At 37.1% G+C, this 23,471-nt stretch overlaps 1 protein-coding gene across 4 annotated transcripts in view; it reads left to right on the forward strand.

Moving 5' to 3' along the window:
• The window catches only part of PTPRZ1 (protein tyrosine phosphatase receptor type Z1), a 132,511-nt gene that overhangs the window by 72,832 nt on the left and 36,208 nt on the right, over positions 1 to 23,471 (forward strand). For all 4 annotated transcript variants that reach the window (XM_053943070.1, XM_053943073.1, XM_053943071.1 and 1 more), the window contains exons 3-11: positions 2,197 to 2,376; positions 4,206 to 4,357; positions 5,473 to 5,568; positions 5,816 to 5,882; positions 9,258 to 9,415; positions 9,943 to 10,093; positions 15,207 to 15,391; positions 16,093 to 16,219; positions 22,585 to 22,628. In XM_053943070.1, coding sequence (XP_053799045.1) covers positions 2,197 to 2,376; positions 4,206 to 4,357; positions 5,473 to 5,568; positions 5,816 to 5,882; positions 9,258 to 9,415; positions 9,943 to 10,093; positions 15,207 to 15,391; positions 16,093 to 16,219; positions 22,585 to 22,628 — 1,160 coding nt within the window. The remainder of the gene's footprint in view (positions 1 to 2,196; positions 2,377 to 4,205; positions 4,358 to 5,472; positions 5,569 to 5,815; positions 5,883 to 9,257; positions 9,416 to 9,942; positions 10,094 to 15,206; positions 15,392 to 16,092; positions 16,220 to 22,584; positions 22,629 to 23,471) is intronic.

Here is a 23,471-nt window from a genome sequence, read left to right on the forward strand (position 1 = left end):
AAAAAAAAAAAAAAAAGGTATTCTGAAGGAGAGACTGCAGGTGAGCTACAGGATTGGGTATGTCAGTGAAAAGAGAATGGAGATTTCTACTGCCTTGGGGCAACTGCAGGACTCTGGGGAAGTGTTTGGCTTTGGCAAAAGGAGCAGAAGAAATAGAGCATGGAGTAGGGAGTGCAGCTTAACTGCAAGGGATGGCCATGGGCAGCTGTCTCAACCCAAACTGGCAGAAACGTGCCAGAGAGAGCTTTAAAGAGTTTCCTGCAGCTTGGAAAATCACTGAGCTGTCTGAAATCAGACCTGGAAACAGGAGCCTGTTTGCAACAATGCATAGGGCAAGCTGAAAGTTGTGATTTGTGTCCTTTCTGACCCTATTTGGAGGCTTTTCTGTTTAAAAGTTAACTATTCTAAATTATTCTTTTAGAATAAAAAATTCTTTTTTAATGTTAAAAGCCTTCACTATTTGTTGGAAAATTCACTATAGAAGACCTGAGCAGATTAATATCCAAGTATTGGTGGACTTGAGCTGAGAATTTCTAAAAGGACACTTTTGAAAGACATTAAATATTAGCCACTCTTTTCTTGTGAAAGTGCATTACAAATCAGGATATTGCATTATTTTTCCAGGTGATAAATTATAACTGACAACTAAAGGACAAGTCTGACTTGAGGAGGAGCTGGAAGCTTACCCAGTGTGCCATATCCAAAGGGACCAGTGCTTGCTTGGTACAGGGCTCAAGTACCCACCTGTAGGATGCTGACATTCATAAGCCTGTGGCTTGATCTCCCTTTAGGTTGTTTGACTGTTGTGCCTGCCAGTTCCTTCTGCAGCTATTTGCAGGCAGTAAATGTGTTTGGATACCATCTGCAGTAATTCTGATGCAGCAAGGTGATACTGGTAACTGGCTTGACTTGTACTTGTTCAATAATTTAGTTCAGGCTTCTTTCTAGCTGGTTATCCAGGTGAGCATCTTGTATTACTGCCTATTGTCATGGTTACAGGACTGGCTGCATATCTTCTTCCTCCTATGAATTTTCTGAGTGCAATAGGAGAGCTGTCCTTGCCTGGAGTACAAGATAGCAAATCTTCACTGACAGACTTGGATGTGGCACACTGGCCTGTAAATGAGCATTGGTTTATTTCAACATATCTAATAGAATTCAAATATATGCACTGCATACACTAATATTAGTTCTTAACTGCTAGTAAGTGGGAAGTTAATTGAAGTAATTCCATTTTCTTAAATCTGTATCGTTAACTCTTGGTTTTAATTAGCCAAGAGTTTTGAAGTATTGCCAAAAATCCCTGTCAGGAAAAATATCTATATGTTTTGAAACACATTAACATACACAAAATATCGTTCCATTTACATTAGTATGTTATATAAACAAAAGATTGTCAGAGCTGATGCTACTGCATCATACTGTTTTGTGTAGTACTTGTCCATTTCCTGAAAATAATCAAGTCTTTGGTGAAGGACATGCTGTCTGTGTCCCTGATTTGTGTCTGGACTGGCCCCAATGAAATGCCACACAGCCCTGGAGCCCTGGAGAAGGCCCTTGCTGCAGCACAGGAGCTCCTCTCTGCCGGGCAGCTGCAGAGGGGGACAGATGGCTGGAGTGGGAGTGCACAGCCCTCCACAGGCACAGCTGGGCCATACAGCCAGGCTCTCAGACAGAGCATCACTCATCTTTTTTTCCTTTTTCCAGGGTAAAATCAGTTTTCCACTCTGTGTAAGAAATCCTTAAAACTTCTTACTGCTTCTTTATATTTATAAACCTTACAGGATAGATGACTTCATTGGGCAAAAGGAACATTAACATTGGTATGATTAAAAGTTATTTGGGTAGGATAGTTTTCCAGCACTTCCTATGGTTTTTTGCATGCTGATTCCATTCATCTGAAAGCTTTTTTTGTTTCATGTACATTGTTCATGAGGGTTTTGTTGTTGTTTTATGCTTTCCTTAGAGATTCATAAGAATGTATGTGTTGATGTCTAGAGTATTCAGAGTGTGACTTAACTGCTGAAGGTAGGAATCAGTGGTAGGTGTGCTAAATATTGCTACACACAAAGTCTAAAAGAAGGGCAGGTACTCTGATCTCATATTGCAAATTATGTTTTAACATTACCACAACAAAAAATGTATGGATACCAGTTTGCATTTAAATGTATTTACCCCACATGTTTTGATTTCTAGGAACTTTGAACCAAAAGAACTGGGGCAAGAAATATTCTGCCTGTAATGGTGCCAAACAATCGCCTATTAATATAGATGAAGACCTTACCCAAGTTAATGTGAATCTGAAGAAACTTAAATTCCATGGATGGGAAAAGGAAACGTTGGAAGATACTTTCATTCGCAACACTGGCAAAACAGGTAAAAAAGTCAGATTTCATGTTTGGAGTTAAGAGGTCTGAAAAGTGATATAGGACAAACAACCAACCAAGGACTTTTACTCAGTCATTTTCATTTCACTTAGCTGGTGTATTCTGAATTTCTCTATTAAATAACAACAGTGATGACAGTAGCTAAATGAAACAGAAATCACACAAACAAAAATTATGTGCATGGACAGATATAGCCAAAGCAATCACATCGTGACTATCATCCCATCATAGAAATGTCATTAAATCTAAGCAGTAAGTTGGCATTTGCTGTGAAATTATGGTAATTATTACTATATATCTAGAGACTGTAATGGGTAGGCAAAAATGATTTTTTAAAAGTATGAATAAATTACCTACTCATCTGAAAGCACTTCATGGATGAGTTGAAGTTACAAAAAACTCAGGTTGGGATTTATCTCACCTACACATAGACATATATAATATAGAAACTTTCATCTGAATTACTCACATAGACGCCTCCTAACAGTCAAAGAAGAGAAATGTGTGCTTTTGTGTTCTGATTTGTTTTACCAATCTTAGAAATACACTTTAGAAAGAAGTGATTTACACCTACAAGTGCTTATTTTTCCCATCCATGAAAAAAGCTTATGGTGTCATCTAAATTGTCAGACAAATCTTTTTACAACCACTTATAAATCCAGGAACACAATAACTAAAAGCTACTTGTTAGAAGTGCTGTTCCTTATTTCGGGCATGGGTGTGGAGGAAGGTATCTCGTAACAACAGTCCTTGACCTTCTACCAGTTCCAGTGGAGCCCCTAGATCAAACTTTTTTATTTATTTTAGTTAAGTTTAGTTTAGTTTGATTTAGTTCAGTTTGGCATCATTGTTCCTAATTTCTGTTCTTTCTGTCGTGTACTTCCTACATATCACTACACAAATCACTTACTTTCCACCTGCCCTAATAGCTGAGATAAATATTGCTTTGTCTTTTCAAAATGCCCCTGAGAAAATGTTCTTTAAAGTCCTTAAAAGTGAACTGAGATCTTTCTCATCTTCAGCAATCTGGGTATTTTCAAGGAAATGCTAAGCTTGTTTAAATGGTCTTCAAAGTTTTGAGGAAAGGAATGTAGGGAAAATGAACTCCATCAGTGCTGTTTTATCAAGAGATCAAGCAGTTCACAGTTGCTGGAGATGATAAAGACAAAATGTGGGGCTTCAGTCTATCCCACCCTGCTCATTCTCTCCAGAAGACAAATGCTCTGTCCCATCTACAGTTTGTGTACAGCTATGTCTAGCTGAAGACCTGTCATTGCTTTTTCCCATGGGAGAAAGCTTCACAGCTAAGGAGTCTTACATCAGGACAGTCCTCCTAGGAGCTGGTAAAAATATTCTTTTGTCATGTTGCCTCATGATTTGTATATAGAATTGTGGTGAAAACGGGGGGAAGGTGTGTACTTTCCTTTTTGTTAGAAACACAGACCCTTTCAGGAAGATATGTACTTCAGGAATTTATTTTCTTAGACAGACAGCTGGTGGCTAGACCAGTTTTCTGAGCTTTTTAGTGTAGTTCTGTGTCTAGTTTCAGATAACAGGAAATGAAGTGCACTTCATTAAATTAATATTTTATGAACTACAGCATGAAATGAAACATATTCTCCATGCTAATAGTGAATTACCACACTTGTTACTTAGTTTAAGTAATCAATTTCCTGTCAAATTGCTTATGAAATACAGAGAAATAAGCATGTCATATTTAACTTCTAGCACCTAAAACTGAAATATGACAGTTATAGATGCCTTGGCTGGATTTTTTATTCACACTCCATTTTTTCCCCTCTTTCTCATTTTTTTCAGTGGAAATTAACCTGACAAGTGATTATTATGTGAGTGGAGGTGGGTTAGACACCATATTCAAAGCAAGCAAGATCACTTTTCACTGGGGAAAATGCAACGCATCATCAGATGGATCAGAACATAGTCTAGAAGGACAAAAATATCCTCTTGAGGTAAAGTATAGAATTGATTGTGATGATTTCAACAATTTGCCATTCTGTGACATTACTACTCTACAAAATTCCTTTGTTTATCTCTTAAATCTATTTGCAAATAGAATCATTCACTTAAACCCAAATTAAGAATAAATGATGCATTTTAGAAGGGCAGTGTAATGTGTTAGTGGCATGTTAAGAATGTGTAAACTGCATTTTTTCCCATCTTCCAAGATGGTATTAGATGTCAGTTCCGCTAATCTGAAAAATCTCCCACTAAGTGTTAAGCTCCTATGAATTTGGCCCATCATATTCCACATCAGTTCATTGTTCAAAGTGTAAATGGACTTTTGAAAGACAGAGCTTCACTGAGAGCCCATGGGAGCTGCTGGGCCTTACAGATACAAATCATGGCCCATGTTGCTGGGCTGCAAAGAGCTGGCAGTGGCGTGCCAAGAGCCATGTGAGCAGGTCCTGGGTGCAGCCACATTGATAGGCAGCCAGGCCAGCGTCCCCCTGGATGGTTTGGCAGAACGGGTTGCAGCAGCATGGGAGAGGGTTGGAGGAGAGGAGCAGCTCTTCCTGGGACGCACAAAAGCCAAACTCTCATCCCTCAACATGTCATTGTGTCATCTTCCAGTTCAAAAGAGGCAGTTGTGGCAGGCAACTATGTTGTTCCTCATTCCCAGCATTTTGAACTTCTATGTGAAAGCAAAGCAATAGTGCCAGGGCTGGCCTATACATGGGGCAGAGTGGTAAGCCAGGAGCAGTCCCTGGACAGTGTCATTTCTTTCACCTCACTAGCCACTTAAAAATTCCCAAATCACACTCCATCTGTACTGACAAGACATCACAGAGAATACTGTCTTCCATCGTCATCTCGTACAAAGCCAGTAGGAGCAGTCACTCCCCCATACAGGTTAGTCATACAAGTTGTTTTTGCATTGCTAATTATTGATGAATTCCATTCTGCATCCTCAGATAAAATAAATGAGAGACGTAAAAAATCCCTACATTTGTTTAAAATTTTTTGTTTGGATGTTTTTTTCCTCAAAATGGGAATATAAATCATTGTATTGTTGAATTTTTACAATTTTTTAATATATAACATTTGAATATATTTTTAATTGCAGATGCAAATCTACTGCTATGATGCAGATCAGTTTACAGATTTTGAAGAGGCAGTTAAAGGAAGTGGAAAGTTAAGAGCTTTATCAATTTTGTTTGAGGTAAACAAAATATATCTTTGTGTCATTTAATAAGCCTTGAAACACAGCAGATGTTCAAACTGAATTTAACTGGTTACAATGTTGATCACTGAGTTTAAAATCTTTTTAATTTATTCTTGCAGAAAAGCAAATGGGCAAAATAAGTTTGTTTGGCTTTAAATCATCTATAATTTTGGTGGTAAACTGTAATTTTCAGTCTTTTTTTGTGAAGCCTGTACTGTTAAAATATGCAATTTGTTTTTAACAGATTGGACTAGAAGATAATCCAGATTATAATCCAATCATTAATGGAGTAGATAGTGTTAGTCGTTTTGGTAAGTTTGCCTCCATTTTTTATTGATTACTGATTAACTAAATTCCACCTCAGTGTGATTATGAAACCTTTAAGACATTAAGGAGCATGGTTCTCTGTTGCTCAGTCATGTTTGTTTTGTTAGAAATTACAGAAGTCATCTGGACAGATGAGAAATGGACAATCACCAACCACATGAAATCTAACATAAGCAAGTGCCAGATTCTGCTTCTGGGAAAGGGTAGTCCTGGTTATATATACAAACCAGGGAATGAGAGTCTGAAGAGCACCCCTTTAGAAAAAGTTTTGGGGTTTGGTTTAATAGAAAGTTGAATATGAGCCAGCAGTGCCCTGGCAGGCAGGAGGGCCAGCCCTGTCCTGGGGTGCATGAGGCACAGCATCGCCAGCCAGGCAAGGGAGGGGATTGTCTGCTCTGCTCTGAGCTGGGGCAGCCTCACCTCCAGTGCTGGGGGCAGTTCTGGGTGCCACAATGTAAGAAGGACATCAACCTACTAGCGTGCATCCAGAGAAGGGCAACCAAGATTGTGAAAGGTCTTGAGGACAAGGAGTGTCTGTGGTCACTTTGTTGAGCTTAGAGAAGGGTGCCTCATCACAGTCAACAACTTCTTCAAGTAGGGTGACAGAGAAGCATTTGCTGATCTTTGCAGTGGTCAGCGATCACATGATAGGGATGAAGCTGTGTCAGAACTTCAGACTGGGCATTAGAAAAGGCCCTTCACTGAGATGATGATCACTGACAGCCTCGGAACAAGCTCCCCAGAGAAGTAAGTGGTCATGGCACCAAGCACCTGGATGATGTTCTTCGTCATATTGTTTAGTTTTACGTAGTCCTGTGATGAGCAAGGAGTTGTACTTGATGATCCTCACATTTTCTTTCCAACTTGAGCTATTTTATGTTTCTCTGATTGATTTACCCCAAGAATATTTGTAACAACAGACGTGTAAATGAATAAATATAACTATCATGAGAAATTTGTAACTGTTTAAATGTTAAATCCAGATAAATCTGATATATTATGTAAGTCTTCTTAATCATACATGTCAGGATTTTTGTATTTGGTTGGAAGCCAGGTAAGACTGTTGTAACTATCCAGGAAGGGTCTTACAAGAGTGAGACTGTCACTGTTCAGTAGACTCAGAGGAGAGAATTTTTTTTTCAGTAGCTCCTGTGTAAATCCAAAATAGTCCAAATATATTGTATTGATAGTGGTTGCTAATCAAGACACAACTTCAGTGTGCACAAAGAGATCAGGGCTATGTTTCTAACTCATTTTCATGATGTCTTTGCAGAAGAATAAATATGAATGAGCACTGTCTTGAACAGGGATATATTCTTAAATCATGTCCATGACTTTAAGGAAACCTTGTCTCAGTTTTCCTTTATGGAATGGTGCTTGAATGTAAAAAGCTGTTTTAAAAGCCTTCAAAAGTATGACATTGAAATCAAGATTTCTTTTTTCCCTCTGGAAAACAAACACTATTCAACAAATTTAAAAGGGAACACCTTTCATAAGTTAGAAAGACTTAGGGGGTGGAAATATAAAGTAGTTAAGATTCATTACTTTTGTGTGTCATTTTCTGTGAAACAAAAAAGGAGAACGAGTAATACATCAAGATAGATGCTGTCCTACGGCCTTGGAAGAAGCTGTAAAACTATGAGAGCAAGATTCAAGATACAGGCACTACATGGCACTTCAACAATGCTTAGAATACAGTTTTCCTGAATAAAATGCAGATGAGCTCAGGAAATTCAGGTCATAACCAAATCAAGTTGTTTCTTCTGAAGAAAAGCACACAACCTCTCCTTGTTCTGTGTCCTTGTCAGTCATATCTCTATTGTGCTTATTTGAATCACAGTTGCTGAGTTCTCAAGCTCTGCAGAGAAGCACTCCTGTTCCTTCTAGACAAACTTTCTGGTTTTTATCATTCTTTGTAGGTGTTTGATTTTGAGAATCTAGGCTGTGAGTCACATTGAAGGGTATTCTAAAATCCAAAGTTGCAAAATGTATGGCAGGATTCTTGTTATGAAGGAGAAGTTTCATGTCTCCAGCCATCTATATAAAATAGACTTCATTTTTGCTGAGGGACAAATGTACATATAAGATAGCAATGATAGCTTCTGTCTGAAGACTGATTAGCATTTTGACAGGAGAAATTGAAGGATGTGCTTTGCTTGACACTGCTAAATACTCCCTCTTCATGATACATGAATGAGAGAGAGGGGACGAGTCAACTCTTAAACCTTAACTCAGCAGAGAAGTCACTGCAGAGAAGAAAAGCATCAATCCCTTGTAGTCAACTGTTAATGCAATTTGCTGCTCTCACTAAATTTGTAAGGAATTATGAAGACAAAGACAGGTCAGAAATCTGTACAGGGCTGAAGAAGTAACATACCTGTAAAAGCATGAGTTAATGCGCAGTCTGAAAATTCATTAGATATTCAAAAGTACTTACCAGTTAGGGAGGAACTTGAAATGAGTAACTTTAGATTGAAGTTGTATAAGAATCTACACTATTACAAGGTGTGAAAAGCAGCATTATTTTGGATGCACCAGACAGTAAAGCAGATCATTGTTACAGACTGAAAAGTCTGCCTTGCTGAAGTTGCTACCATCTATGCCAATTGCTGGTCCCTACTGCCACACCAGCAGACACAACTTTCTGTGGATGTACTTCCAGAAATCCCTCATGCTTACTCCCAGCTGACAAGGCACCCAGTAAACTGCTGACCTGAAAGATGTGATATTATTTCTACAGAACATATTCTCCTGGAGGAGGTTTTTGCATCATTTGCTGATTTGTGTAAAGCTGTTACAGTTTTTCACTGTGTTATCACCATTTAAAAAAGAATCCTGATCCACAGAAATTCTGCTTCTGCAATCATGACTAATATTAACCCTCAGGCCTAATATGGTGACAGTTCCCCAGGCAAAATTTTCTGCAAAAAACTCATCAACTTGATTAAATTTGGGGAGGAGTTTGAAGCCATGTCATGAGACCTAGAACAAAGATTTAACAAATTTTTTTCTTTGAAATTCAAGAGCGAGACAAAGGTTTGGCACCTTGCATGTATGCTTATGTTGAGAAAATTCTTGTGTACCAATATGTTAAAATTAGTCTGTTTGTTACTGGAGTAACTTACTACACCTTCCCAAGTAAACCAAGTTGGGTTTGAGCTATACCTTTTCAAATGAATGATTTGTTTGTATGCTAGTCTGTCTGGAAATTAAATTTTGAAAAGCCTCTCAATTAGCATGTTCCTATAATAGTAGTTCTTTTGGAGAGTGTGATTTGTATTTATTAATTGCTTAATTAGTAATAGTATTTTAATCATATTTTAACTATCTAACTGTATTTTTCTTTTTTATTTTTTCAGGAAAACAGGCTGCCTTAGAACCATTTATTTTGCTGAATCTCTTGCCGAATGCAACAGACAAATATTACACTTACAATGGGTCTCTATCAGCTCCTCCATGCTCTGAAACCGTTGAATGGATTGTGTTTAAAGATACCATAAGTATTTCTGAAAACCAGGTAATTTATGTAGTAAGACCAAAAATTATACATAATACCAAAGATAAATTGCTGTGTATATAGTGGAAGCTTAATTTCCAGCCCAACAACAAAGCTTTTCTTTTATCTAGTTAGGAGTTTTTCATCAGCTGTTAAATTAGAAAGCATCTATATTAATTGTATTTTATTTTACATTTTTTATAGTTTAGTAGCAGAATCTGAGCAATTTCTTGTCTTAAAATAGGGTAAGAACATATTCCAGGCTGTCTGGACTTCGAGCTCAGATAAAAGGGAGTACAAAATACTTTTTGGATATTCCCTCAGCCGCATGGTGATGCTGGGCAGAGCGTAGCTCCAGCAGCTGAGTGGTTGAAAAATACTTGTGGAGTAAAACATTAAATATACTGATAGAACAGAAGAAAAGTTGGGTGCCAGGCAGGATAACTCAAGTGTAAGACTTTATCCAACATCTTTTCCCCAGAGTCTTTGCCTATTAGCAGAATTTGGTCAATTTTTATGACTTCTAACTTATATTTTTCCCCTTTTAGTTAGCTGTATTCTGCGAAGTACTTACAATGCAGCAGTCTGGCTATGTTATGCTGATGGACTACCTGCAAAACAACTTCAGAGAACAGCAATATAAGTTCTTTGGGCAAGTGTTTTCCTCTTACACTGGACAAGAAGAAATTCATGAAGCAGGTATTTAACTGAATAGCCATTCCTCTCTTCATAAGTTAAAAGACAATTTTCAGTAAAAGATTCATCCAAGTATGCAGCTAACTACACTGTGTTATTAGTCATAAATCTATCACTTCAGAGAAAAAAACAGCAATCACAAAACATGTCAGATTAAATGGAGTGGAAAATTAAATACTTGTCTTGACCAAGCATTCAGTAAAAATCACATCAGTTCAAGCTTCCTTACAGTGCCCTTTTAATGTGTTTCAGACTTCAACAAAGCTGCCTTTTCAGAGACTGCAAGAGTATTTTGTTTTACAAACCTATTTGGTTCTTTATCATGTAGTGTGGATGCTTTTTCAACAGAGACTGAAGTGATGTCACCAAATTAATTTCAAATTTAGAAAGTGATAGATGGAGAGAACTCCAGAAGCCAGATTCTCTTCTCAGTCTTACCTAAAACTTCAGGGAGGTTTGAGAAGGTTATGTGACCAAAATAGTACATTATGTAGTGGGAAACATGATTTGGCACTAAATATGGAAGTCAATGATTCCTATACTAACAAGCACAAAAGAATATATAGGAAACTTCTAAACTGAAAGCACTATGTTATATTTGGATGGGAATAGCTGTAGATTCTTTAACTGAATTTCACTGAACTGTTTTTAATTAGACATAAACAGATGACTTAAGCATAGGCTATAGCTGTTCTCCAGAATAGAAGTGTGTTTTCATACATGTACTTTTACATATTTATGTGATCACACAAATGCAACTATGGGATTTGTTTAATGTAGAACATTAGAGAAGCGTTTATATTTTCGCCTCCATTTTAAGACAAATAAAATTTGAAAACCCTAGGAATCATTAAAGTTAAATATTCAGATGTAAGAGATGTAACATGAATGCCAGGGAGTCAATAAGCTTATTTGTATTTAATATTGCATAGTAGTCAACAGAAAAAACAGAAATGCCAAGATTGATTATTACTCAGGTAGATAACTCAAAAATTATTTTGTTTTGTGAAACCTAGAATCCCAATTATCTCCTGTTGCATTCAGTGTAGATTCTCATTAGGCAGTAGGATTAAATGCTTAATTTATTGCTGTAATTAATACATGACATTTCATAAGTAGAACTAAGTTTTCTTAGAAAAGCTAGAAGAATCTATTCCATCATAAAGTAATTTCAGGAATTTTCAAAATAATTTCAGGAATTTTCTTACAGTGACATCCCCAACATTTCTGGTGTACAAGCACAGTCCTAGTAAGGGCATGGGAGATGCTTCATTCCCCAGACCTGCCTAGTGATACTTGTAATTTCCTTATGTGATACGTATGTAGCAATTTAAGAAGATTAAAACAGCTAATTCTTACAGCCATACTTGAGGATTCACCTAAAAAAAAGTGGTTTGAAATTGTAATGCTTAATCTCCACCAACCTCAGCTGGCATGCAAATCCATTTATAATAAAAATCATTGCTTATTCCTGTAAACCTGGGAACCATTGTGGTGGCTGCTGGGCACATTGGGTGACTTTCCATCCACTCCACCCTTCTGGTAAGGCCCTGGAAATAAGGGCTGAAACCTAACTCTTATTTTTCTTCCTGGATTTAGTAAGGTATAAAAAACAATGGGCTCTTAAAATTCAAGGCTGACAATATATATTGATAAAAAAGTCAGCCTGTTTTCCTGCGAGAAATACAACCATGTGAAGTTCAGTTGCTGTCTCAGTTAAATTCTCTTGTGAGACAGGAGGTCAGGACTTGTGTGTTTACCCTTTCACATTCCTCAGTCCACATGACTTCATTGTGAATTCCCAGATTCCCAGATGTGTGTGTGGGACACTTCCACTGGCACAGTGTGTGGGGTGCAGGTGCTCAGGCATTGCCAGTGGTAGGTACAGGATGGGCCTCTGTGAGGAGAGCCTGGGGCTGCCCCGAGTCAGACCCAGACAGTTCCAGCTGCCTCCATCCCACCCTTCTCAGGGCCCTGGGAGCCATGGTGGTGGCACCTCTGGGAAAACAAAGCTGCACAGCAGGGAGGAGTGAGGGAGACGTGAGAAACTGCTCTGTCACAACCAGGGGAGAGAAGGAAGAAGGGGAGGAGGCACTCCAGTAGCAGAGCAGAGATCCCCTGCAGCCCATGGTGAAGATTATGGTGAGGCAGCCTGTCCTATGGCAGACTGTGGAGACTCCATGCAGTAACAGGCTGCTGGCTGTGCCTTGTGGAGAGGAGCCCAGGCAGGAGCAGATTATCTGTCAGGTCTCTGACCCTAGGGACAACCCACAGTGTAGCAGTCTGTTCCCAAAAGACTGTCCAGAGGCTGGAAAAATTAATGAAAGACTGCATCCTGTGGATGGGACCCCACACTGGAGCAGAGGAGCAGCATGAGGAAGGAGCAGCAGAGGCGAAGTGTTATAAGCTGACCATGGTTTTGTTTTTGTTTCTCACTATCCTACTCTATTTTTATTGGTGATAAATTTCCCCAAGTCTAATCTGTTTTGCCCATGGTGGTGGCTGGCAAGCAATCTCTGTCTTTATCTTGACCCATCAGCTTTTTCATCTTACTTTCTTCCCCTGCCCTGCTGAGTAGGGAGAGTGAGCAAGTGTCTGGGTGGGCATCTGGTGGCCAGCCAAGGTCATCCCAGAAGATATCTGCTGTGCTGCTCCACCTCCTTTACAGAGAGAGTGTAGATCTGGAATATAAAAAATTGCTTTTTGCCACACACTGCAGGGATCTACAAAGCCCCTGAATATCTGAATGTAAATGAAGTGATTTCATGGCTTCAGTAACTGAAATGTTGAATTGAAAAGATAATCTCAAACATATATTTAACTAAAAGTAGAAGAACACAAGGAGAGAAAAGGCGGAGGGAAAAAGCCAAATTTGGGCAGGTTATAAAGGTCTTCTGGTCAAAAACATAACCCAGGAAGTTTTTGGCAATGATTTGGCTGATGTACCCCAGTGGTTCCCCATGATGTAATTAAGTTTTAATGAAAATTTCCTAAGTTACATGGGTAGCATTTTATTCCACAGAAGAATAAACAAAGATAGATGCATTACTACAACATGATGTGATATGCAAAACCAGAATCCAAGTATTCACCTGTAGAAAGCAGAGACTTGGATTCAAGTTTAGCAGGGGTTTGAGTAGGCCTCTGACTTTCTGTGAATTTTTTTGCAATTTTTTCTGTGAATTTGTCCTGCAGACTAGTAACAGACTCAAGAACTCCTTTTGTTGCAGTCTCTTTGCTCAGATTTTCTAAAACTTGGTATCACAGCAGAAGTACTTAATTAGGTAAGTTGTCATGTGGTCTCCTTTGGAGAAGGAAAATGGGAAAAGGCAGAGTAAAGTACTTCTGTGTTACTGACTGGTAGGACAGAAAAGGGATGATTTGCAAAGTGACATCAGAAGAAGGGTGAGAGAAAATATTTTGGGAAGAAATGGAGGTGAAATAATACATAGATGATTGTCATGTAGTAATATTGTCAGTCATTGCTGAGATGAACATCAAAAGGACAACAAAAAGGAAGACTTTTTTCTAGGGAAAAAATAGAAGAACCATCTGGAAAAAGGAAAAAGGTAAAAAGAAAACAAAGAAATAACACCAGAATCACCAACCTTGTACCTTTAAAAGTTTTATAGTACTGCTCTATGAGTCTGAATACAGACAGAGATTTCAGAACCAAATTCACACATAAGCAAAAAAGATGAAGGGAGGAAAAAGACTGTAGAGAAGAATTTGGGATACAGAGAAGCTTAGTGTTTATATTATAAAAAAGCATTTTGAGAAGAATTTTAAACACCTTTGAAAAGAAATAGCTGAGGAGTCTTTAAATTCATTGAAAAAGAATGAAATCTGTTTAAATCATCTGTGCTCATGCTCAGAATTGAGAAGGGCTAGTCTAATGATTTCTCCTTGCCATCTGGTGGAAATGGGGAGGAATGACAAATTTTAGGAATGAATGGAATGGAATGGAATGGAATGGAATGGAATGGAATGGAATGGAATGTACACAACATGAGATTTTTTTTTAATTTGCTCTTTTTTTTTTGCATCAACTAAAATAATTAAGTGCAATTAATAAAATGGTGTATCAGCTATAGCAGTTATAGAGGAAAGGGAATTCACCTAAATTACACAGACTAACGCTGCCTCTGCTATTAGTTACACACACAAACACAGAAATTAGGAAAGCCTTGCCGCTTGTTTTCCATTGACTGTGTCAAACGGAAGCTGTTCGGAACTTCCCACCTTCCCTGGGGAACGGGAGAAAGTCTTTGACAAACATTTTGACGGGGTTTGAGTGCCCCCTTGTGCTCAAGTGGCGAAATGCAACGCTGAAGGACTTCTCTTTCAAAATGCAGCATTGACCCCCAAAGTCTGGAGGCATCTTGTGTTCGCTTCTCTTTAGAGAACTCCAAAGGATCTGCATTCGTTTTCTTAGTAAGCTGAATAGGGTTTTTTGCTTTCTTTTTCTAGATACTCATATATTACTCTAAGCACATTATGAGATGTAAAAAATCTTTCCTCATGTATTCCAATTCAAGCTAAAAACATAATAACATGAAGTGACTACTCCTAATGCAATACTTAGCTTCTTCTTATTTGCCTTTTCTCTCTTCTTTAAGTACTATAAAAAGATTCAAACAGCCTTGAGGGGAAATTCAGGTGATAGGCTTACCTTTGACCATTAAAAACAATCTACTGTAGATTAGTCTATTATAGCTAGTGCGAGAGTATGCAGCTCTTCTCGTACTACTTTGATAGACCCATAAAGATAGAATTGTTGAGATTTTTTGATTCCCAGGACAGATATAAAAATCTTCATGTTTTTATAATTTGCATTTTATTTCTTAGGAACTAGATATTACTATTTCACAAAATATGGTATAAGAGGCAGGGAGAGGAGACTCAGTCCTCAACTTCACTTGATTTTGGAAATCAAGTGTTTAAATACTGGTTCTGTTTACAATGGCATGGCATTTCAAATGTTTTAGTGGAAAGCTAAAATTGAGGCACACAAAAAGACTTTCACTAGGTTTCTCAGGAGATACCTCAAGATTTTAGTAGAGTTACTTGTACAATTTAATAAATACCATATTCTTTCCTCTTTTCTTTCTTCTAGTTTGCAGCTCAGAACCTGAAAATGTTCAATCTGATCCAAAGAATTATACTAGTCTTCTTGTTACATGGGAAAGACCTCGTGTTGTATACGACACCACAATTGAGAGATTTGCTGTCTTTTATCAACAGCTGGATGGAGAAGACCAGACTAAGCATGAGTTTCTGACAGATGGGTATCAGGACTTGGTAACTGTAAACTCTTCAAGTTTCATAAAAAGGGATGATGGTGTAACAACTCACTGTTAATTTTGGTGACTGATAAAACTGTAGCTGAGAGCTGATTGAAGAGAAATTATCTCATTTTTTGGCTATAAAACCACAAAGACAATTTAAAACAAAAAGAAAAAAACTTCTCTTGTCTAGAACAGGGAAAAACTCTACAGATTGCTGCTTTGATTTTCCTATACTTGCCCTGAACATGCCAATCACAGAGCTCCCTAGCCATAAAATCCAGTTGTCAGTTAACAATAACCTGTACTTCATTGCTCATGGACGTGAAAGAATTACCTTCACAAGCAACTAATGAGATTCAATTCAATTATACTGCTATAAATACTAAGTTACTGATTACAGCTTCATGGTATTTTACTAATGAGATCTTTTCTTCTAACCCTCTTTAAAAACTCATCAGACATAATGTTACCTAAACTTGTGTTCAATGCTAAATAGTTATTTGGTTTGTTATCCTCCATGTAAAAAGTCACAAGTTTTTTTAAAATTTGACTGAAAACTATTTGTGACAATAAAATAAAAAAGCACACATTATAATATGAGAAGAAAGGAGCTTTGTGGTTCATAAGAAAAAATGTGTTATAAAAAAAATTAACATTTTCAAGTGTTTGATACTTATTTGCAAGTAAATTATTAAATGTGGTTTTTTCTTTTAGGGGGCTATTCTAAATAATCTGCTGCCCAATACAAGTTATGTTCTTCAGATTGTTGCTGTTTGCTCTAATGGTCTGTATGGAAAATACAGTGACCAAGTCATCGTCGATATGCCTTTAGAGGATGCAGGTAAGTGGTCTTTTGAGTTTAGTGATCCCTTTTAGCTGGAAAATCTGTATTTGAAGAAATAGTCTGTTTGCAAACCAGTTAAAATGCATGACTTCCAAACTATGCCAAAATGAAATTTCAAAATCACTGCAGTTAACCTTCAGCATGTCCCTTGCTAATGATATTTTACATTACATAATTCCTTGTAAGCATTACCTATAAAAAACTGCATGTTAATTTTTTTAATTCTAAGAATATTCTGAAAAGCACCTACTTTTTTTCAAAACTCACACAAATCTCACAAGTGTACCTTTTAGATGTGTAGGGAAATAAAACCATGTTTGGTATTATTTCTCTATGGTTCAAGCATCCTCTCAAAATTAATCCACACTGCCAAAGTATTAAGGAATCAAGCAATAAAATCCCACTATATGATTTATAAGTCTATATTAATGATTTTGAAATTTGATTTCTTATGAATACTTGGAGTTTGATTTCAAAAGACTTGTGATGATGGAATTCCTTTGCTTCTTAATGCTGCCTTGCAAAAAAATCAAAAGGCCTAACAAACAAATCTTAATGATTTCACAGCCAGATTTGCTTCTTCTGCCTGCTGGTAAATATGAAATAACTTGAAACTGTAGCATGAAGCTTGATCTTATCCTTAATAATTCCTTAAATTTGGTATAGGCTTTAGCATCAGATTCAGTTCCTATGAAAGTGAGTGAGAGCTGTGTTTTTAATTAAGGAGACTATAATTAATCATAGAAAAAAATCAAATGCTTTTTGATCATGTTAGGAGCTTTTTTTTTTATCTATAGGCCTGGATTTTGTTGTTTGTTTATGTATTCTGTAAATTCAGCTTTATACTTATGTATGTCTGTTTAGCTACAGCAAGGTCATTAGTGATGTTGTGGTGATCTTTGGAAAACAGGCCAGTTTTTCATTTCAAGGGAGCCACATTCCTTTACAGTGAGAGGGAATGTATTCTCAACAATCTCTACTACATGAATTCTGGACTAATAAGGGTAATAGGCTTATAATAATGTGGGTTTGTCTGTAGGAGGACACAGTATCAGGTATAGCACACACACATTTTTAGTAAAGATTTAACTTGTCTTTCAAACACAGCATATTAAGAATAATGTATTTTGGGGTCTTAGGTTAGTATCTATCAGAATTTTCCAATTTCTCTTTAGTTTTCTAAAAAGTCCACAACAAGGTTCTGACATTCTGCCTGACATTTCATTCTTCTGTCTACCTTTTATCCATCTCTTAGATAGTATATTCTTCCACTTACCTTCCAGAATTTGCTGGGTTTGTGTTTGAAGAGTTTTCTCAGATGAGAATTCATCTACATACCCCACATCCATTTCTACATGGAATGACAAATAAGCAGCATAGTGTTAACATCATTTAACAACAGTTCAACAAATCAAGTCAGTACAGTGCTGCCATCACAACTGTAAAACCTCTGAAAATATATATTGCAAAACAAAGTCCAGTGTAGGTGATATCCAGAGGATAAACTGCCCTCCTCCTGCTTCTGCTGTATCCCTGCTGTAAGGATGGGTTGCATCCAACCCTGCTGTGTTCTGTGAATCCCTTTGGGAGGAGACGTGGGTGCAGAGGCAGGAAGAGAGACAGGGGCACAGGGGCTGGACAAGCACTGCCAGTGCACCTGTGGCACGAGCAGGTGCTGCTGGGGAGCAGCCCCAGCAAGAGGATGATGAGGCGCTGGGCAGCCTGGGGCTGGCCAGCAGTGCAGGTCCCACCAGCCAGCACGGCACCCCTGCTGTACTTCTGCTCAAGCAGAACAGGGGCTTTGCATTCATTCCAGTAGAAGGAAATGTGAGGGAAGTGCATACTGGAAAATTAACTTCACCTTCCAGTATCAGCAGAAATTTCTCTGAGATTTGTATGCTCAGACAAGAGAATTTGGTACAATAAATTTTATACTACAGACTGTGTTATATTTGTTATAATAAATGTTACGGATCAGACTGAAGGTTTGAAACTGTCAAGACTTTTTACACAGGTAAATCATTAATTTCTACTTTGGTATTTTAAATTTTTAAAAAGATAAATAAAAAGACAGCAAAGTTTTTAAATAAAAATTAAATATTGAAAGGAATATTTGCCCGTTTAAAAAAACCCAAAAGTTTCACTGACATGCTTCTTATCTGAAATGGACACAAAGTTATTAAATTTAATTTGGTTCTTTTATTTTGGCGCTTCCACTGTGGTACCTCTGAAAGCATTGAATAAGGAAAATTCAGGGGAAAATTCCTTTCATGTAATTAGTATGCTTCCTAAGAGTGTACATTGTTCTATAAGTAAATTTCTTACACGCTGTGTCAACTCTGCATACAATTTTAAAATAGGAAAAAATCTTCAATTAATTTCTAACATTAATGTTTATTTGCATAATTAATTTTACTAATTATTTACACCTGAATTAACTGTTGCAAATATTTCAAATATTTTCATATTTAATTATAATATACCTAATATTAGAAAACAGATATATGGGAATGTAGATATCTAATAAGAAAGATTTCTTCAGAGCAGCTTGCTGATTACAACTATAACATCAAATTGATTTTGTGATCTGCTTTATAGATCTTGAGGCAAAAGGGGATTTCTTGGAGCTCCTGCTTGGGAATTTATGAAAGAAAAATTATCTTCACCCTGAAGACATGAAATAAAGTTGACACACATAAAGCATAAATTAAATCTTTCATATTCAATAATTTCTCTGAGTAATCCAGTTTAATTAAGATGAAATTCACTACAGTCACCTCCAGATTAATTAGTCTTCCTGTTAAGAGCTAGAGCAAGGCGTGAGTCATGCGGAGCCTTTAGATGGACCCCTTTCCAGGAAGAATTCTGTGCTTGGTTTGGCCACTTCTAATGAGCTCTGGTATTCAAAAAGCTCAAGACTGCTGTTTTAGGCTTTCCTTATTGAGATACTTGCAAGAGAGTGTTTCTTATGCCTTCTCCCCACCCAGTCATGTGCTTCCAATATGGTTAGTGAGGGCTCTGCAGGCTCTAGTGATCCACAGGTCCAAGGCTCTTGTTCTCAGCAATGTTTTGTAAGCTGAAGGACCTCTTTGGGGCCACGGTCTCTGCTTCAGTTTGTGGAAGCCTCAGGAGCTGTAATGTAATGACACTGGGCAAGCCACCACAGTGGAGAACTCCGCTCTCTGGGTTTTTCCTGAACTCTTCAGAATTGCAACCCTTCATCTTGTAATACAGTGTCTGTGCAGTTTAAATTTTTTTCCAGTTAGTTTCCACTTAGTAAAAGCCAATAAATGCACTACTTGATGTAGCTACAAAATTTCCATTGAAAATTTAGGGAATGGTGTATACTGTATCTTAATCAGCTTTGATAAAAACCTTTGTTTACAAATTTTTCATTTGTTATTAGAATTGGATTTTGAATAACTATGCAAATGTGTGATTCGACTCTCTAGATAACATCTGCACAGAGCTGGAGGTTGTGCAGTAGTTTGTTGTGTAGCTAATACTGGTGGTACTTACATGCTTTTGCTGACACAGGAAAGAAAAAACATATAACTCCCCATTCCTTTGCCTTTGTGTAGACTTCAGTTGTTTGTCAAAAAAAAACCCAGCATGCTGGGATATAGCTCTCAAATGCTGTCTCCTGCCTGGCAGCTCATGCTGTCAGCAATGCTTCGTGAGGGTCTAACTATGCAACTTCTTTGTAACTCGTCCTTGAGATTTTTGTCCTAAAAAGCACTAAGCATATATTAAATGTCTGATTTAGGGGATGCTTTTTTCTAATTTTGTACTGATAAAAGTAGAAATCTCAAAACTAATTTAATCAAAAGAAACAGGCTTTACTTTTGTTCTTGCCATGCCATTTATTACATGTCAGTACAGAAATGAAAAGCATTTATGTAGTGCTCATTATTCTATGATTATAAATCACATCGTTTAAAGAGATTTTTTAAATATTTCAATTGAAAAAATGTAGGGAAATAGTTACCTTTTCTGTATTTGTTCTATTGTTTCTTCATCTGCCATTAAAATGGACTAGGAAAAGACCTCTATAGAACTCTAACTAATTATTTAATTATTTTATTTTAAAATGTATACTATAGAATAATTAATATGTGGTTCCAGAAAAAATAAACGAGCTTGTTCATCAACCTACATCAATGGGTTGTTTTTTGGAGGGTGTGGCTGTTCACCTTGGATGGGGGATGTTATTATATTTCTGTAATCTCCTGTCAAATCAAAGGCTCAGCAGCAGGATTAACAGACCTTCTGTAAGTGTGTGTCTCTAATACTTCTGACAATTCTTCTATGACCATCTAATTTAAATATTCTTTATAAAGTTCCTAGAGATTTACTGGTTTTGTTAATAAACAAGTTCTTTTTACATATATATGTATATGTATATGTATATGTATATGTATATGTATATGTATATGTATGTATGTATGTTTCTCCCTTGAGAAAACAGCAAGGATCTAGTTTCCTGCTGGTGGAATTTGAGAGCATGTGCCCTACTGTATACTCTAGCACAATCAGTACAGTTTGTTTTTCTGACTGAGTCTGATTAAAGCTCAACTCAAGAATAGTGACCACAATAAAGTATGGATAGAATTCCTCTGTACTAAAACCATGTTTCAGAGAAGTCTGTTAAATACCTAGTACATGGAGTGGGTCTATTATGGGAAGGCATTCAGACTAATGTCAATATTTGATTTGTATCATTGAGAAGCCAAGGAATATCATTATCTCGTCCACCCCTTCCTCCCCTCCACTCCCCTCCCCACCCTGTCCCAGAGCAAGAGGAGTCAGAGGTAAGATAATTTTTTTATCTATCTAGCTAAAGAAAGGTCATATTTGGTAATTTATAGATATTTGTTACTAAAGGACAACTTGTGAAGATTTTGTGCAGCATTGCTTAGTCAAAACTTGTTTACATGCTATAACCTACAAATAATAGTGTAGGAGCTTATTAGTTTGATAAACTTCATCTAGTGTATGTTGCATATAGCACATCTCAATTTGTTTCGAAAGGTAGATATAGATAGACCAAAGAGCATACAAATTAAGTCATAGATCCCCATCTGACTTTGCAAAAAAGAGAAATATAGAGATGGAATCTTCATCCTAGTGTATTGAACAAGCTACAATTGGGAATTGTGGAGGAAATGCAGACGTGGAGCTGTGTGTGATGGTATTGCTAGAATTGCTTTCCAAGCTAAGAGATTGGATTTTTCACCTAGTGCAAATCAGCCCTTAGAATATGTGCTAGCACTTGTGTGCAGACAGAGTGCTATAACATGGCTTAGGAGAAAGCCTTGGAAAGACTCAGAATGGATATGGGCCTTTTTGTGGACCAAAGGAGCAATATGGTGCATTAGTGCTCTGGAAGGGGTGTTAGATTTCCCCACTGAAGACCTGTACCAGCTCCTACCAGAGAGGTGGATGTTTCTTTCAACCTGCTTTGAAGCCTCTCTTGCTGACCACCTTCAGAAGTATAATATTGGATTTGGCCGAAAAGAGAGAAAGAAGGCAAGAGACTATCTTTAAATTTGGAGAGATAGATTTTCAGCTGGGTTGTAGGAAAATAATTTCTTCAGCCTCTTTCAACTGTTTTTTTTTTAATTTATTTTTGAAAATTGGGAATGCATCAAAAGCCTCTAGAGTAGTTCTTCAAGAAGCATGCAGTACCTGTTTATTAGGGACTTTTTCTGGGATGTGATAAAACTGGCTTCATGTCTTTGCATTAAATCAAGTAGGGTGGGAGTTTGAAAAAGGCTGTAAACACTGGGAAGGGTGGGTCTCTTTGATCTGCCTTGCTAGAAGAATGCAGCCTGCTGAATACTGACTATGATGACATTGCTGTTGCTCTAGTACATAAGTCCAAGCCTGGCTGCACAAATAAAGAATTTTCTATGAAAATTTTCTATATGAAAATTATAGAACAGATTATTTTACAAGAATATCTTCAGAGCTTTCAGACTTAATGTAGAGAAATAGTTGATCACCAGACTTATTGTTTTTCTCACTTCCGTATTTCTGCATTAAACTGTATTTCTCATTGAAAATGTTCTTGTAAACTTGGCTTTCCCCAGCCAACATGTGCTTCCTCCAAAAGTGCAAATCCAATGGTATCAACATAGAGCCAGACAAAACTGTTGTGGCTGAATGAATGCGCCCTGTCTAGATGAGTGAGCCTTGTTACCCTTGATCCAGGGGTTGGCCACTTCTCCAAACATAATCCTACAAAAAATCTTTGATATGGTGTCAATAACCTTATTAATTAGGCAGTTGAGTCCTTGCAGAATTCAGAATTCTGTCTATTTAAAATTGTGGATGATACAGTGTGCATTTTTGTTTTATAGAGGCTGACCTCATTCCTGAACTGAGTGAAGCTGAAGAATATGAGGTATAGCATTCATTTGTTTTTTAAGAGAGTATTTAAAATAAATGCATTTCAGTTAGATGGAAATTATGTTCTGTGAAAATTTACAAAACTATGTCACCAACTGAGTGTATTATCTGCATTTATGTATACATTTATATATGTATGTGCATATATAGCCTTTGAGCTATATTTATCCCTAGATAACTCTGGAGATACCTCAGTATTTCTCTGGGGCAGGACATACATGGTGAAGTAAAGGATATCTCAGAATATTCCTAAGAATTTTTTAAATGGGGCATCAGTTTACAATCACCCTTCTGTGAAGTCTGACAGAATTGTTCATTTAGCAGAATCAAAGTTGCCATCCACTGTTAGGCTTTTTAGTTAAAGAGAAGTTTGATTTTTCCTTGCTTGTGATGGTCTTATCATGTAGTAAATTAAAGTAAGGGAGAACGACAGTTGTACTGAAAAGTGAGATTCAAGTTTGTCTGCTATCAGCGTGCTATTGGTTTAACTGTTACTCAAAAATTCATGGACGTTCATTTGCTTCTTGAATACAAGTTAGACTTTAAAGTATAGCTCTGTTTTACAAAATTTTTGATGATCTCGTGATGGCCTTTGGAGGCTTCATATTCAGTAACTAGGTCTCTGGTGTGGCAACAAGGAGACATGTAAAAATACCATGATTAAGTTTTTAACAGTCTCTAATACCAATTATGCAACATAGACAGTCACTTCAGTAAGATATTTATCAAGTAATATCAAGTAATCCCTCAGAATTTTTAATTTATAGCTTCAGTCTATGACCGCAATATTCTCACTGCATGACAAGTCCTTTTAGTTAAATAGCACAGCCTGTGCTTA

The sequence above is a fragment of the Vidua chalybeata genome, chromosome 5 (genome assembly GCF_026979565.1).
Source record: "Vidua chalybeata isolate OUT-0048 chromosome 5, bVidCha1 merged haplotype, whole genome shotgun sequence".
NCBI lineage: Eukaryota > Metazoa > Chordata > Aves > Passeriformes > Viduidae > Vidua > Vidua chalybeata.